Genomic DNA, 15800 nt, shown 5'->3' on the forward strand with positions numbered 1-15800 from the left:
TTTGCCATATTCTTTTGCTACCTTAACAAGTTTCACTCGTGTTATCAACAGTGAAGGATTTCCATTTAACTCTGCCCCCTGCCCTCACCACACCCTTTCTAAAGGGAACCGCCGAAAAGGTTGGTGATGCGCGCACGCTCCACCCACAACGTTCCGCGCGCTACTTAAAGTCTGCCTCCAGCACCCCTGGACCTGTCCGCGCGCTAGACGCGGGCACGAGAGAGAAGTGTTGGTCAAGTCGCCTTAAGACCTTTGATCATTCCCCCCCGCCCAAACACACAAGTGCAAAGAAGATTCATGAAAATTCTGTAACAATCTAAGCAGTTGAATTATGGAACATTAACTACACATGCATTTGCAGAAATGAAACGGTAATTACGGGAAACGGAACGTTAACAGAGTGGTTTTCAGCATGTTTACGTTGTGGCGACTGCGCGTGGCAGCGGTGATGGTGTGCAGCGTTGTGGCGGAAGCTTCGTCCCTCAACCTCACGCTGGACGGTGAGACGCGCGCCGCTCTCGCGCAGCGGAGGCTGAAGACCCAGGAGCGCCGGGAGATTCAGCGCGAGATCCTGTCTCTTCTGGGCTTGCCCCACCGACCGCGGCCGCTCGTCCGCGAGAAGCAGACTGCGGCGCCGTTGTACATGCTTGACCTGTACAACGCGATCCTCCCGGAGGGAGAGACGCGCAGCGGCTACGTGCACTCCCGTCAGCCAGCCTCCGCCACGCCGGGACCGCACGCCGTGGCCCCGCAAGACAGCCGCTTTCTCATGGACGCAGACATGGTGATGAGTTTTGTCAATCTGGGTGAGTGAAATCACTTATTCACACGCATTTTAGGATGTGTGCTTAACGCGCGCGCGCTGAGCTGGGTTCGGTAAGTAGGCGCTCGTTTGTTGCGCATCGGCTACGTTGGCTATATCTATGTATCTATCTATGTATCTATCTGTCTATCTATGTGTCTATCTGTCTATCTATGTATGTATCTATATAGGTGTATTTTAAGGGATTTTCTGTTGCGTCGCTATAGTGAAGGTCCCAGTTGTGTGTCTGGTTTATTTGTGTACAAGTAAGACTGTCGTTGCTCTTTTCTCTGAAGGGACAAGTAAATGTCATGACAGCATCCACATGTCTGATATGCGTGCTGTGAATACCCTCAAAGCTGGGAGAAGAGCTTTGATTCACATGACCAGACTTATGGAAGGTATTTTATGAACTTCCTGGGGAAAAAAAAGAAATCTGGTTAGGATTTTTGTATTTGGAGAGGGAGGGAGAGAGCACGAGACACACATAGATGCGTTTTTAATTATTTTTACAAGTAATAATAATTTAAAAAACTTTATTGTTGTTGTTTAGAGGACAGGGTTACTGCAGATGCATGTGTGGGTGAAGGTTCGTGCGCACATGCATTTGTTAGTGTGTATTTGTGCATCTGGAGGGCTGAGACTGAGACTTCCTTGGACAGTGTTGCATTTATTAAGCCCAAATCCCGACTTTGTTTCTCTTGGACACCAGGCTGCTCCTGGTGTTTCTGTACTCAAACAGCAGCTCTTATCCTGATGTGATCTTATGAGGAATTGGTAGAGGCGAACAGTGTACGTGGGGCTTGCCCTCTTACAGGACATTTCTGTACACCTGTGATGATCAACAGAGCAGTTTCCTCCTCAGGTTGTGTGTCTGGAGTGGGTGGACAGGTCAGTTCAGGACCGCACCCGACGATTGGATGAATGAGTGATGACTCATGCACCTAAACCAAAGACCATGGACACCAAACATGTCTTGGCTGATTGACTGCAACTGGCATAAGTGGAAAAAAAAATTATGTAAATGTAGTTTTCGCCAAATTGACCCTTTTTAAATGGCACCGAAATCTGCGTTGCGATTCAGTCTGGTAGGATTTTGGTACCCATCCCTGGTGGAGTCCAAGCACGCTTGGACCCCTGACCAGCGGAACAACAGTGAAGATGGACTGAAACCAGACTGACGGGCAGGAGTGTCCTCTTCTACAGTACATTCTCTGGTTATAGAGCTATTAAACCTTCTGGGGTCAATCTGGAATGTTAACTGCAGGAAGTATAGTTTAGTTCATGTTAAAGCTTGGTGCTTATAGGGCCAAATAATGATAGAAACCAAAAACTGGATAAAAAAAAAAGTTCTGGCTTGGATTTTGAAATTCTTAATACTTTCAGCTACTATGTCTGTCGCATGAATACATCCATGCCAAATGGAGTACTGGATATTTTTGCTACCTGTGTGTCTTACCAAGGCTGAAGAAAATTCTGTCCATTTTTATAAAAAATAAAAAATTCAAATAATAAACTCTGGAACCAATTTAACCCCACCGTTGTTTTACGTGCAGTGGTGACATCAGTTAAAAACATATGCCCTGCCCTGCATTGTATCTTGCCACATGAGCCTTATAACTAAGAGCTGAGTATTGTAGTGCTTGTACAGAGAGCGCTTTGCATACGAGTGCTGATCTTTGTGGGTAATGGTCTTCAACGTAAACAAACCAAACCCTTACAAGCAATTATTGCCTCCATAAAACGCTCCTGCTTTTCTTTCCAATGTTTAATTGTGGTCAAACAAATGACTCACAGCCTCTAGTATGCACTCCCAGTATGAGCTCTCTCTCTTGGCTGTGCATAGTCATTACTTCAGGGCAATGGAAACAGTTTGGGTTCATGCATTACGGCTGTTCTGTAGGCTATGATGTCATGTGTGGCAACCTCCAAGCAGGATGTGTGTATTGAAAGGGGTAAGCAATAGCCATCTTTATTGCCATGGATGCCCAATGCCCTGCCCTGCCCCGCCTGCCCGGACATTGGGTGGTACCTGTCACCATTTGCACTGGCAGGAAAAAAAGCGTCTTTCCAAAGGACGAGTGGATTGCACACTTTTGTGAAAACGGCATCCCAGAAATCTCCAGGAAGCGCCTGGCCTGGAAACTCTGAGAGGACCTCAGCTGTTTTGGCCAGCCTGGGGTGGAGACAGCACTTTATAGTGGAGGTGGAGAGGAGGGTTGAGTTTACAGCTGCCAAGAGTTCCTTCTGAAATCATGGCTTTTCCTCGGCAAACTTCCAGACTTGCATGCACGCCGGGTGCACTTTGTGCTTCGTGGAGCAGTTGTGCTGGTTTATAGGGTGCGTGTATGAACGCGCTCATAAATGTCACTCTGTTGACGAAGTCCGACAAACATCTCGGCGCGTCATGATCTCCATCTGCAGCTCCGCCCGAGTGTAAGAAAGGAGAGAGAGATGTTGATGTTGACCAGCAATCCAGGGTTGCCCATGGCCCCGGTTCTTTGCAAAGGCATCTGGATCTGATGGTGCCGTGCGGCAGTGTCTGCAGTCTTGTCCTGTCCTTCTGATACTTTAAAAAAAAAAATGGACAGATATTTGAAATACAAATCTCCAGATGATGCCATCATCTGGAAATCAAAATAGTCATTTCCATCCATGACTACAACAGCCAGGGGGGATGAGAGGAACGTCTGGAGTAGTTGCTCTTACACACACAGTTCTGTAGATGCAACCGAGAACGTGACTGCTTGCTTGCATTGTGAGACCAGTACGAGAGTTCGTTTGAACTCACTGGGGACGGTCTACAACGACTACTTTAGTTCCTGTGTGTGTTCATTCATGTGCACGTGCATAAATCCCATCTCTGTGTGTGTGTGTGGGGCACCACTGGTTTCCGGGCCAGTTCTTTTCCAGACCTTTTCTTGTGGTTGACACATGTGTGCGATTTGGTTCTCTATCCAGTGGAAGCAGAGCCCATAGCAACCCCTCCCTGTCCCGTTCATGTGCTCCGCACTCCCAATCCGCCAGATCAGGATCTGGCTTAAGGGAGTGAACGTCTTTTTTTTTGGACCCACTGATGTGGGTGAGCCAATCAAGCGTTAGTTCTGTGTTTCATTCCACAAGCTATTCTGACAGAGCACTGTGTGTGTGTGTGTGTGTGTGTGTGTGTGTGTGTGTGTGTGTGTGTGTGTGTGTGTGTGTGTGTGTGTGTGTGTGTGTGTGTGTGTGTGTGTTTGGCCAGTTCAAGATGAAGTAGTTATGTATTGCAATGCAATTCACCAATAGCTTGTTGTAATGACGTGTAGGTAGGGCCAAGCAAGGCCATCTCTGGTTGCCCTGCAAGGTGAGTAGCATGTGAATTTGCATGTTTCCTGTTTCTAGTGGAGCCTGAGGAAGAGCCACGTGTGTTCCATCAGTACCACCGATTTGACCTCTCCCGCATCCCAGATGGCGAGGTCATAACTGCCGCTGAATTACGCATCTACAAGGACTTTGTGCGTGAGCGTTACGAAAACGAGACGTTCCGCATCCAAGTGTACCAGCTGCTCCAAGAGCAGGGTGGCAGGTAATGCAAACGATAGCACTCACACTTCACACACGCATGCATGCATAACCTCTGTGCTCAAAATTTTGCTCCAAAGTCTTGGCTGCAGATTAAGATGCTACGGTTGTCCTTGATCTGTGTGTCTGTGTGTGTGTGTGAGAAGTAAGTCAGCAGCTGTGGCACGTTAAGAGTTTACTGGAGTTTAATATGAAAACCTCACAGAATGCCTGGACGAACTATACAAGATGAAATGTGTTACCGCCCACTCAGTCTGAATGTGGAGGAGGTGTGTGTGTGTGTGTGTGTGTGTGTGTGTGTGTGTGTGTGTACGCACGCGCACATGAGTGTATACACACACACACACACACATATACATGCATGTGTGTGCTCTGTTGGGGCTGACCCATGGTAGGTGACCGTGTCTGGTCTCCCACTGAATTCCTGTAGCTGATTTACAGTGTGGCTGATCACCGCCTAGGAGAGCTGCAGCCATCACAAAGCTGTTAGTGTCAGTGACTGAGCTGGAGGGTGCTGGAGGTGGAAGGATGTTGGTCTACCTCCGTCTCCCTGTCTACCATCCGCCCACTCCTCTCACACTCACACACACACACACACACACACACACACACACACACACACACACACACACACACACACACACAAAGTTCCTCTGTTCTCATATCTATATAGGCATGTTTTCAAAGGCTCAAAGATTCTCTCTTCACTCTTGCTCACGTGCATTCTCTCTCTCTCTCTCTCTCTCTCTCTCTCTCTCTCTTGCTTGCTCGCTCGCTCGCTCGCTCGCTCTTTCTTTTGGCCTCTGTCCTCTGACACACACACATTCGGCCCACCCCCCACACTCACACTCCTTATCACTCCCCCGCTTTGAGTCATCGCTCGCACACCTATTGTGATGCAGACGCGTCATGCAGGCAGACGGGGAGACGCCGACGCTGGCAGCGGCGGGGGGCCGCCCCCCGGGGCTCAAATCCCAACCTGCGAACCAAGCCATTGTCTCTCCCTGAGTGGAGCCGTCTCCCGTGGGTCCGACAGGAATTTTAATCTCCGATAAGATGTACATCAGATTTAAAGAGGAGGAAGGCCTGATTCAGAGGGCAGGCTGTTGCCTGTCGATGTCCGTGATGTAAAAGTTCTCTTTGATCACACACGCAATCACTGTTATCAGTCCCAGGGTAGCATCAGATGGACAGTATGTCATATCGCCTGTACGGATCCCTGCTTTAAACACAGGGATGGTGGGGGGGTGATTTGACTCTTTCAGAATGTTACATGGCGGAGCAGGAGAACTATGTAGGGTTTATTGTGACATGAAGAGTGTGTCTGTGTCTGTTCCTGCAGTTGTGGTCATGTGGTATGTGAAAGAAATTTAGTCGACTGCATCACAGAAAGAATAGGGGAAAAAATGAAATGGCCAACTTATCTAAAACAGTGTTCACTTGTGTTCTCCATCTTCTGACACCTGCGCTATATATCGGTATCATTTATATTTCCAACGTGTGTAAACAGATGATATAAAAAGTGTTTATACCCGTTTGTGATGTAAAAAAAAAATGCATCCTTGATAAATCATGTCAGAACTTTTTACCTTTTATTGTGGAGTTGCAACCTATAAATTAAAGTGGAAAACAATCATTTCAGGGTAGACACGAACATACAGTAACCTGATCGCATAAGTGTGTGTGCACTCCTAAGCTAATAAAATCTTAATGGTTGCTTAAGATAAGTAACACCTCATTCAGTCTTTTTCAGGCAAAAGTCACTCAGTTTGGTGCATGACTTGGAAAATATTTTGCCCTTTGCAAAAGGAGAGAGAGAGAGAGAGAGAGAGAGAGAGAGAGAGAGAGAGAGAGAGAGAGAGAGAGAGAGAGAGAGAGAGAGAGAGAGAGAGAGAGAGAGAGAGCATCTGCTCTGGCCTGCCCCCTACAGGTCACCCCACAGATCTGTGAAGGGCTTTAGATCTGGGCTCTGGCCGGGCATGCCGAAACCTGTTTTGATGGAGCCATTCCTTTACTGATTTTAGGTGTGCTTTAGGTCATCATGGTGGATGTCCTCTTCACCATAAGTGTTTTAACAGAACCCTTATTGCTTTGTGCCAGAATTGACTGACTGGTATTTCGAAATGTTCATAGACCCCCACCCCCCCACACACACGCACACTGTGGGGATGGTGATGTTTTCATGATATGCTGTATTCGTCTTTGGTTGCATTGGACCATAACACAATTTCATAGGTTTTTGGAGATGAATGCTTTGTAAACTAGTCATGTTTGCATGTTGTTATTGTCGTTGTTTAAAAGGGACGTCTGTCTTGCCACCTAGCCTGTAGCCAAGATGTACAAAGAATTCGGGAGATTGTCGCATGTAGAGAGCAACCAGTACGTGCCAGAAATTTCTGCAGTTCCTTTCATGTTGCCATTGAGTTCTTGGCAGATTCCCTGGCCGTGGTTCTCCTGGTCTTCTCATCAGATTTAGAGGGATGTTGGGTTCTTAGGAATGTCACTGCTCTGCCATATTGTCTGTACTTGTTAATACATCCATTTATAACAGTTTGCTGCACATGTATGCTAGCTGGATATTGTAAGTGTTTTAATTTTTCCTTTTTTTTTTTCCCTTGAAACATTTCTGGTTGTCACTTGATTTTAAATCTATTAATTGAACAACAATAATGAAAGTGCTCTGATATGATTTCACTTTTTACATCACAAAAACCTGCTATTTTAACAGGGGGCGTGTAGTGTGTGTTTGTTTTGGGCTTTTTTTTTTGTTTTTTGTTTTTTTCCGCCTCTGACCACTGAAAGTGTTGACGGGTGTTGACTTGCAGGGAATCGGAGATGTTCCTACTGAGCTCACAGATGGTGTGGCCTGCGCAGGCGGGATGGCTGGTGTTCGACCTCACACGCACCACTAACTACTGGGTTCTGCACCCCAGCCAGAACCTGGGCCTTCTGGTGATATTGGAGAGTATGGATGGTGGGTCAGAACCCTTCACCTCAGCTTCATCGTGTTCATCATACATTCTTGATCGAGATCCCTTCACGTACTGTTCACAACTTGTGCAGTGCTGCACAAATGAGGATCTGAGTAACGATTACAAATATATTTTTGTGAATTAATTTCCTCAAGTCTTGTTGTTATAAACAAATAAATAATCACCATTGTCGCCCCCTGCAGGCGAGCGTGTGAACCCCAGGGCGGCAGGGCTGGTGGGCAGCAGGGGTCCCCAGAGCAAGCAGCCCTTTGTGGTAGCGTTCTTTAAAGCTACGGGAGTCCGCCTCCGCAGTGCTCGCTCGGCCTCCGGACACAAGCAGAGGAACCAGAGCCGCTCCAAGGGCCCCAAACACACGGCCCCCTCCAGCCAGGAGGCCCTGAAGCTGGCCGAGACGGCAGGTAGCGCGTCTGGTCGTTTCCTGATTACAAAACCACGTGCGCTGGAGACCCTTGGATGCTCTCTCAGCTTCGCGTTGGAGACTCCTAAATGAGCATCTGTGGTGCAGCTGCTTTGGTTTGCTGTTGGTTGAGGTTTTTTTATTTTATTGCATGCGATTATAATGAGGACAGGTAGGAGTATTTTTCAGTTTTTTTCTCCTTCTGAGTGAAGCCAACATGTTGCCCCTGTGTCCTCAGAAAACGTCAGCGTGGACCCAAAACAAGGTTGCAAGAAACGCGAGCTTTATGTCAGCTTTAGAGACCTGGGGTGGCAGGTACAATCTAATGCATCATTAATTCCTCTCTCTGAACTCCAGGACAACATATGTTCTCTCTGTCTCTTCCTTTCATGATGTGGAGCACACAGTTTTGTACACGCACACACACACACACACACTTGCTCATGTTGGTATTTTCATCTAATCTTGCTCCATCTCTTTCTGTGGTTTTAGGACTGGATTATAGCCCCAGAAGGCTATGCTGCGTACTACTGCGAGGGCGAGTGCGCATTCCCCTTAAACTCCTACATGAATGCAACTAACCATGCCATCGTCCAGACCCTGGTAGGTGCAGCCACATGCAGCAGGTTTGTACGTTTTAAAAGACCGACTGACTTATTTAAAAATGAATTGGGTGCATAATAACTGACTTGTTTATGAATGCATGACTAATTGATTAATCAGTTAATTAAATTGATCATTCATTGACTTTAACTAGGAGCATATTTCTACATTAACAACTGGGACTTAAGACTGCACATGATATCGGGTGGATTGAGAGGCTAAATTCGCCGAGGCCCTTTGCTCCTGTGCAGTGGGTGTAGCTCTGATTTAACTCCACCCTCACGTTCAGGTGCACTTCATCAACCCGGAGGCGGTACCGAAGCCCTGCTGCGCCCCCACCCAGCTCCACGGCATCTCCGTGCTTTACTTCGACGACAGCTCCAACGTCATCCTGAAGAAATACCGCAACATGGTGGTCCGGGCCTGCGGTTGCCACTGACAACTTGGCCCTGGGGACAGGAGGGGAACCCACCTGCACGGGGGAGTGGGTAAAGGAGGAGGAGGAGGAGGAGGAAGACAACGACGAAGGCCTGCAGTGTGTCTGGGACCCATGCGTTTAAACATGGCTGGATCACTGTGCCAAAAACCTTCAGGCGTCTGTGTGATGTGGAGACACGGTAGCAGTTGGTCATGCACTCAAAACCTGGTCTGTGAAGTGTGATGCCTCTATCCAAAGGAACAAAGACATTTGAGGAGAGGGTGGCAGTAAATTAGTGGGGCACACCTGTGGAGACTGTACCTAGATTGTCACGGTTACCATAAGTCCCTGGAGACTGGGTTAGAAGCTGAGTAGGCATTGTTCCCTGTTTTATCAGTGTGCACCGAGTGCTTAAACTTGTAACTAATCATGAACTTTTTCTTTTATCACGTGTATAGTGGATCGCAGACGTCTTTTTAAAGGGGTACTTTCTTGAAATGATCATGCATTATCCTGGATTTCAGAAATCAAAGTGTTTTTTTTTGTTTGTTTGTTTTTTTCCCCTTTTTAAATTAACTTATTTTTTTTTGTGAGTTGTCAGCTCCAGAGTATTACAAGGGTATGATTTATACACGCAGGTGCGCGCACATGTGTGCGTTTCTGACAGTCCCGTGGCGAAGACGCTCCGTGCGACTCATTGTTTAGCATGTGTCGCGCGGCGGCAGCGCGCCCATCATTCACCGCCCGCGCCCCTCTGAAGGGCGTCCAGAAGTTCCGGCGGAGGGTCGCAGCTCAGCATTTGCTTCTCATCTGTGTCCTCGCAGTATGCCACGCGATAAAGCACGCTAAACAGAACTGTATGGAGAGGGAACGAGCGCGCTTGTACAGCTGTTCCAGAGAGCGCGCGAGGAGTCGTGGTAGTTGAGGTGGCTTTCCAGTCCAGATGTTAAATGATGGACGTAAGGGCGCCGACCTGTTCTTCATCAGTTTTTTTTTCCCGCCGTCGATTGGAAAAAGAATGTGTGTGTGTGTGTGTGTGTGTGTTTATTTTTAATTAGGCAAGTCCAACCAAATGTCCTATGACTTAATTTTTTTATTTACATGAGTATTTTTATACAATATCTTTTACAAATAAACTTAATTTGATAAGTTTACTAGTAGAAAATATCAACGGTTGCAACAAGGCGAGCCTATATCGCCATCTGCCTGTGTGTGTATATAAACAGTTCTAAAATAAACACTTTATCTCTGGTCTTGTTTGGTGTTAGAAGACGTTTCTGAGTGCGGGCGCTGAGCTGTGTCTCTTCCGTGCTGTTCTCAGTGTTGCGCGCTCTACGGGCCTTTTCGTGCCGTTCTCCTGCTCGTCCCCCGTCTCGGCCTGTGCGGGTGGAGCAGCGGGTGGAGCAGCGGGTGTGGGTGTGGGCGTCAGTGCCAGGCAGAGGTCTCCCGGACGCAGCTGGTGACAGCGCAGGCTGCAGAGGCGCGCGGTGCGCTCGGGCTGGCAGGACGCCCAGCCGCGAGCGCACGCGAACAGCGGGTATTCTTCACACACCTCCAGAGACATCTGGGAGAGAGGCACACTCAGAGCATGCATGCTCACACACACACACAGCCCCCCCATTATAACTGTCAAACACACTGTCCGTGGAAAGTAAGGGATATGGGTGAGACTTCCTCACTTTTGTGTTTACGGTGTGTCTTGGTTGCTAACGTAGAGGAACATAGCTCAGTGTAAATTATATTGTTTGCACACCTGTCATTATGTATATTCGGTATTTAGCAGATACACTTATGCTAAGCGACTTGGAAAAGTGCTTTGTCATGCACTCGTAGAATATGGCCAGGCTTTCTCGACCTGTGGGCCGTGGCGCGCCCTCTAGTGGTCCTGGGCACATCCTCACGGGGTGTGCGTGGTGTAGTGGGCTGGCGGACCCTAACCCTCGAAGCGCACAACTAACTCGAGGCATCGCAGCCGCGGGCGCCTGATTGTAGACAATTTACATTAAAAAAGAGTTTTGCTTTCTTTGGCTCTTATGCTTTTTAGTTATAAAACCATGGGCCGTTAGCCAGTACCGTAGGTTAGAGTTCAATATACTGTTGAACTAGAACCGCAGAAATACATGATTCAGTGCTGATGGCACAGGAATCAATACCACAGGAATCACTGCTGGTATTTGAGGTATTTGCCCTTCTGAAACAGAAGTGGCTACTTCAATCTGAATAAGTTTATCTATATGCTGTACAGGAGCTTTGGTTTGAGGTGTTTTTTTTTTCCCCGAATCAGCCCAAGACGTGAGCTGATTGAGTTGGGCGATTGGATTTTTATTGGCGACAATGAATCGTGTCCTCGTTTTAAAAAGGTAAGATAAGATGTGAAACTGCTGGCGGACAGTCACATCTGTTCTATTCTAGCGGTCGGCCGATACGGCTTTTTCCAATGGCCAATGTTGATACCCATATTTAGAGAACGGAGGGCGTGTAATATCGATATCATGCTCTTGGGTTTTTGTTTCATCTTGTAAAATTAAATAATTTAATGATAAAAGATAAACAAATTGCTGAACTTAAATGAATGTTACTTTAAAATTATGATCTCTATTGTCTGTATGCTTAAGGAGATCTGCACTCTGTATGCAGTGCACTTATTTTAAATTAAAAAATGCATCCACTAAATACCTACAGGTATCAAATAAAAGGTTTTTTGTCTGATGCAGATGAAAATAGCCTGTCCAATTATTTGGCCACCCATTCCTTTACAAAAGGTCCGAAGAAAGAAGTTCGCGGTTTTCTAAAACTGAATATTTTATTGCCTACCCACGTTTCTGTTCCGTTTTTCTTCGCACAGGCAGGATGTGACGGCGCTATACTGGTTGCAGTTCGTTCGCTTTCTGGTGAGGGCAGGGCGCTGAGATTGATAGGATTTTAAATTATTTGAACCGCGATTAAAATATTCAACTTATGAAATGTTTCCGTTAAATTTTGTGAAACACAGTTTTGAAAACACATATTATAGGTGAATGTTCATCACGTATGTAAATTTAGAAATTCCCAAAATATATATTCTTCATAAAGAAAACCTTTCTGTCTCCTCAGTTGATTGAGGATATTGGCCTCAACTGTCCACGTAAGTAAGTAGGTTATTGTAATTTGTTAATAACCAAGATTTGATTTGGGTTGATGGTGTGTGTGTGTGTGTGTGTGTGTGTGTGTACCTTAGAAGAGAAACCGTCCTCCAGCTCCACCTCTAAACAGATCAGCCCAGGTGTGTGTGAGCCTATGATCTTCTGCACAGTAAATCTCCTCAAACTCAATTCAGGGCACAATTCAGTACAGTACTCAAAATCCTCCATCTTTAGGTCCTCCACCCGCTTCAGCTTGCCCCCTGCCAACTCGATCAAAGAGCCCTCCGCGAAGCACGACAGTAGAGTGGAGCTGGCTGCGGGTTCTAGCTGCCTCCGTGATTCTGCATTTTCGCTCACGGCCATTAGGGGGAGCTCATCTCTCGTGTGCGCATCACTCCTCGTTTCTGACCGCTCGGTGCTGGGAAAAGAAGGGTAAGCCCCAGAAAGCTCCTGGTGTTGTAGGTCCTCTGTTTTGACCACTTTTTCTTGTGGTGAGTCCCTAAACTCAGAATAATATTTGTGCCTGAGAAATTCTGTGCCAGGCTCAGCGTGTGGCAGAGGACCCCGATTCACGCTGTAGTCCTTTCTTGCTCTCCAGTCGTGCAGTGCTTGCTGGATGTACAATTTCTCCTGCCACTGAGCAGTGCTCCCACTCTCCTCTTCAAAGTGCAGCCTCGTCTCTCCTTCTCTGGTGGCATCTCTGTTGAGAACCCCTCTGGTGTAATGAGATGCCAAAGACTGAGGGACAGGTTTGACGACCGGTGGCCCGTACTGACCGTGAAGACTCTGGAGACTCGTAACAGATGCATCTCTGGTTTCTGTGCCTAAGCAGTTCCAGTGGGACGCACCCCAGCAGAAGCTGCGCGTCACTGGATCGCTCTTGTCCGGATCTGACCACATCGCCCGATGTTCACAGCTTACCAAGTTCTGACCCCATGTGGGGAAAGCAACATTCCCCAGTGTACGCGTGAGTACCGGGTTCGGGTCAGAGGTCACTTCAGGCCACAGTGGGTGATAACTGTCTGCCGAATGAAGACCCAGGAGGGAGATGGGCACCGGTTCCCGCGGCCTCCTGGGCGCCTTGAGTCCGTTCTGCTTCCAGAAGGGAGAAGGAGTCTTGAAGACAGGCTCGGCCGAGGCGGAGCACTGGCTCTCTCTCGGGTTCCTCTTCTTGGGTGGAAGGTTCTCCGGGGTGGAAGGGGAACCCTTTAGGCCATTAGTCGCCATGGAGACGCCAGGGGTTGTACTCTGATTCTTTCAGGTAGTCCTCTGGCATGCTGTGATGCCTAGGTCACGATGGAAGATGCAACATTTACACGATTTGTTTCACTGAATGGGACTTATCCAGCGTAATTAGTGAAGTTAATGGTTTCTGGAGCGGAGCAGCTAACAGTAGCCTAGTGAGTGGGGACAGAGCGCCCTACTGCATGCTGGGTTTAACAGGGTGAAGGTCGCAGCTTTCCCTGGTGACAGATTGATGTGTTGCGGTTCATCCTCAGTGCGGAGGCTTCAATCAGACTTTGTTCCTGTCAGAGGACAGATGTGTTATTGCTTTTTTTTTTTTTTTTTGGATAGTTCTATAAACGTTTTAGGGACCTTTGGGTATAGAAGGTGGAATTTGAATTTGTTGTTCATGTTCTCAGCATTTTCGACTTCATCTAAAATGGAAACGGGGAAAACTGCGCCAAGGCCCAGAGTAGCGGGGACGGCAGGTGGCAGTAATTACATTCAAAGACGCCAGAACTGAGCCTCAAAAAAATAAGAATTTGGAAAGCAGCTGGAGTCCGAGACGTTTCTGTGCTCGCAGAGGCGCTCCACAGCTGCTGTGCTGTCACACTCCGGATCGTCTCCCCTCACTACTCCATCCAACGGGTCAATAAGGAAAAGGTAGCATGTGTGCTCTCAAGAAAATGGCTCCAAACGAGTGTTTTTATACTGCTTTCATTGAGAGCTTTTAGGTCCAGACAAACTATAACTACACGGTACTTGATTGAAGTCTGAAAACTTCAACCCCTTTCTCTTGTGTAAGAGCGTTACCATGGAAACAAAGTGCATGGTACAGACTATAGAAGGTTAAGATTAAAATGGTTGTAGTGCACACTGGATGTCTTAAAAAAGGCCGTAAGACAGTAGGAATCGAAAGCGTATTTATTCTGCCAAAGGCGTCTCTGAACTGGAGCGGATTATCTTTGCATGCAAATGGAATTTGTGTCTTCCGTTTATGATGGCTACAAACCTGCCTACTGCTACAGCATTGTGGCTAAGCTAACCTCACATTAGCATCCAGACCTCGATTTATTACTGCCCTTCCAGCAAAGTTTATCGTCCAGATGCATGAAAGTGGCCTGTTCATGTAAATGCATGAGTCATTTATTCAAATCAGCTTAATGGACGAAGTGGTCACTCTTGGTCACAACCAAGATACGTCTGTATTTCTAGCAGCAAATATAAAGGCAAATGTTACAGAAAACCTGCAGTAGTTTCATATGTTCAGGACAGAGACGGCTGATAGACAGTAGGCTTGTTTAAGCGTAAATCACAAATCTGATCACAAAAACTACCATTTATCAGACTTTATGAGACGCACGCAGCTCCTAGTCCTTTTACTTCCTTAACGCAGACATCTAGAATGAGCCAGAATGCCACTCATTTCTACAACTGCAGCTTCTATCATCTGGAGTAATAAGACCCCAGAAAAAATGCCAAGATAAATCCCAGTTTGTTTCTGGAAGTCTGAAGAGAGGCTGTGAGGCACACCAGTGTGTACGGATCGAGGTAGGCCGTTATCAGAACGCTGAAACCACGTTCCAGACGAGCTGCAGCCCTCTGAACAAACAGCAGATTAACCTCGTTATACACACTCATCTCTCGGACTAATTGCATAAAAGTGTCTTCAAATGCAAATTGCATAATAAGAGCTTACAGTCTTCTCGGTGTACAGTAGAAGGTCTCCTAAAGGTTGTGGCTGTATTGAAATGCTCTGTGGAGCATTAAACCATAAAATGACATTTAACAATCGTGCAAATAAAAATAAAGTCAACAGACCTGAAGTCAGATTACAGTCAAACATATTCCTTAACACTACATATCAAACATATTCATTAACACTACATATGGAATGTTGGGTTGAATTCAACAAGAATGTAATTGGCTATAAATATTAAATAAGTAGTGCGTTGTCACAGACGGTAAAATGGTCTGTGAAGTCTGAAGTGTAGAATGAACCTGCACGGTGTCTGCCTGTAAAACATGCTGACATAATTGCACAATAATGTGGACACACACACACACACACACACACACACACACACACAGCACATAAGCGGACATAGACATCCTCTTACCTTGCTGGTTCCCAACTTAACGTGACTGTCTGTTCTGATACTGCAGTGAGAGGAAGTGTCTTCAGTTTTGATGCACACAAACTGTTATCTTTCATTCCTCCTACTCTCTCCTCCTCTTTCTCTTTCTCTCTCTCTCTCTTTCTCTCTTTCTCTCTCTCCCACTCTTTCTCTCTCTCTCTCTCTCTCCCTCTCTCTCTCTCTCCCACTCCTTTCAGCTTATGCTGTCCAGCTCCTCTCTGTTTGTGTTCTCTCTCTCTCTCTCTCTCTCTCTCTCTCTCTCTCTCTCTCCCTCTCTCTCCCTCTCTCTGCCTCCTCCCTCCTGCTATCTTGATATTGTGAACTATATATTAATAGACATTAATGCATAGTTTCACTAGTAGCAGGCTCAATATTGTCTGATTACTCATGGTTGTCCAAAATACTTGTTGGGTGTGTATTTTGCATACATTCCTGCTTACAGTAATTTTGAAAAGAGCCAATTAATGATTAAATAAAAATGAATATAAATGACTGAATAAGGCACTGAACATTAATACCTACATAGTTGGTTAGAAGCACGA

General features: G+C 46.6%; 2 protein-coding genes across 3 annotated transcripts; one reads left to right on the forward strand and one right to left on the reverse strand.

Annotated features, from left to right (window-relative positions):
- Window positions 1-209: 209 nt before the first annotated feature.
- On the forward strand, window positions 210-9405 carry bmp7a (bone morphogenetic protein 7a). 2 transcript variants are annotated; one of them, XM_081705002.1, is made up of 7 exons: window positions 210-806; window positions 4184-4367; window positions 7189-7337; window positions 7539-7754; window positions 7992-8068; window positions 8246-8379; window positions 8646-9405. In XM_081705002.1, the coding sequence occupies exons 1-7, from the start codon at window positions 413-415 to the stop codon at window positions 8749-8751; spliced, it is 1260 nt and encodes a 419-aa protein (XP_081561128.1). In that variant the 5' UTR covers window positions 210-412; the 3' UTR covers window positions 8752-9405. The 2 variants fall into 2 exon arrangements, with proteins under 2 accessions (XP_081561128.1, XP_026879136.2); XM_027023335.3 differs by having other exon boundaries at window positions 8246-8356.
- A 154-nt stretch (window positions 9406-9559) lies between these two features.
- On the reverse strand, window positions 9560-15364 carry LOC113585672 (uncharacterized). Its single transcript, XM_027023325.3, has 3 exons — window positions 15241-15364; window positions 11987-13422; window positions 9560-10338 (listed from the first exon to the last, which is right to left on the reverse strand). Exons 2-3 carry the CDS (start codon window positions 13121-13123, stop codon window positions 10039-10041), a joined length of 1437 nt encoding a protein of 478 aa, XP_026879126.2. The 5' UTR covers window positions 13124-13422; window positions 15241-15364; the 3' UTR covers window positions 9560-10038.
- Between the last annotated feature and the right edge of the window lie 436 nt (window positions 15365-15800).

The sequence above is a fragment of the Electrophorus electricus genome, chromosome 22 (genome assembly GCF_041902795.1).
Source record: "Electrophorus electricus isolate QZ-2024a chromosome 22, ASM4190279v1, whole genome shotgun sequence".
Lineage (NCBI taxonomy): Eukaryota > Metazoa > Chordata > Actinopteri > Gymnotiformes > Gymnotidae > Electrophorus > Electrophorus electricus.

Excerpts from the sequence above, each read along its gene's own strand:
- bmp7a (XM_027023335.3), top strand. The coding sequence starts at position 413 with ATGTTTACGTTGTGGCGACTGCGCGTGGCAGCGGTGATGGTGTGCAGC. Across the intron at positions 807-4,183 it reads GATGAGTTTTGTCAATCTGG|TGGAGCCTGAGGAAGAGCCA; the intron begins GTGAGTGAAATC and ends TCCTGTTTCTAG. Across the intron at positions 4,368-7,188 it reads CTCCAAGAGCAGGGTGGCAG|GGAATCGGAGATGTTCCTAC; the intron begins GTAATGCAAACG and ends GTTGACTTGCAG.
- LOC113585672 (XM_027023325.3), bottom strand. The coding sequence starts at position 13,123 with ATGGCGACTAATGGCCTAAAGGGTTCCCCTTCCACCCCGGAGAACCTT. Across the intron at positions 10,339-11,986 it reads AGGACGGTTTCTCTTCTAAG|ATGTCTCTGGAGGTGTGTGA; the intron begins GTACACACACAC and ends CCTCTCTCCCAG.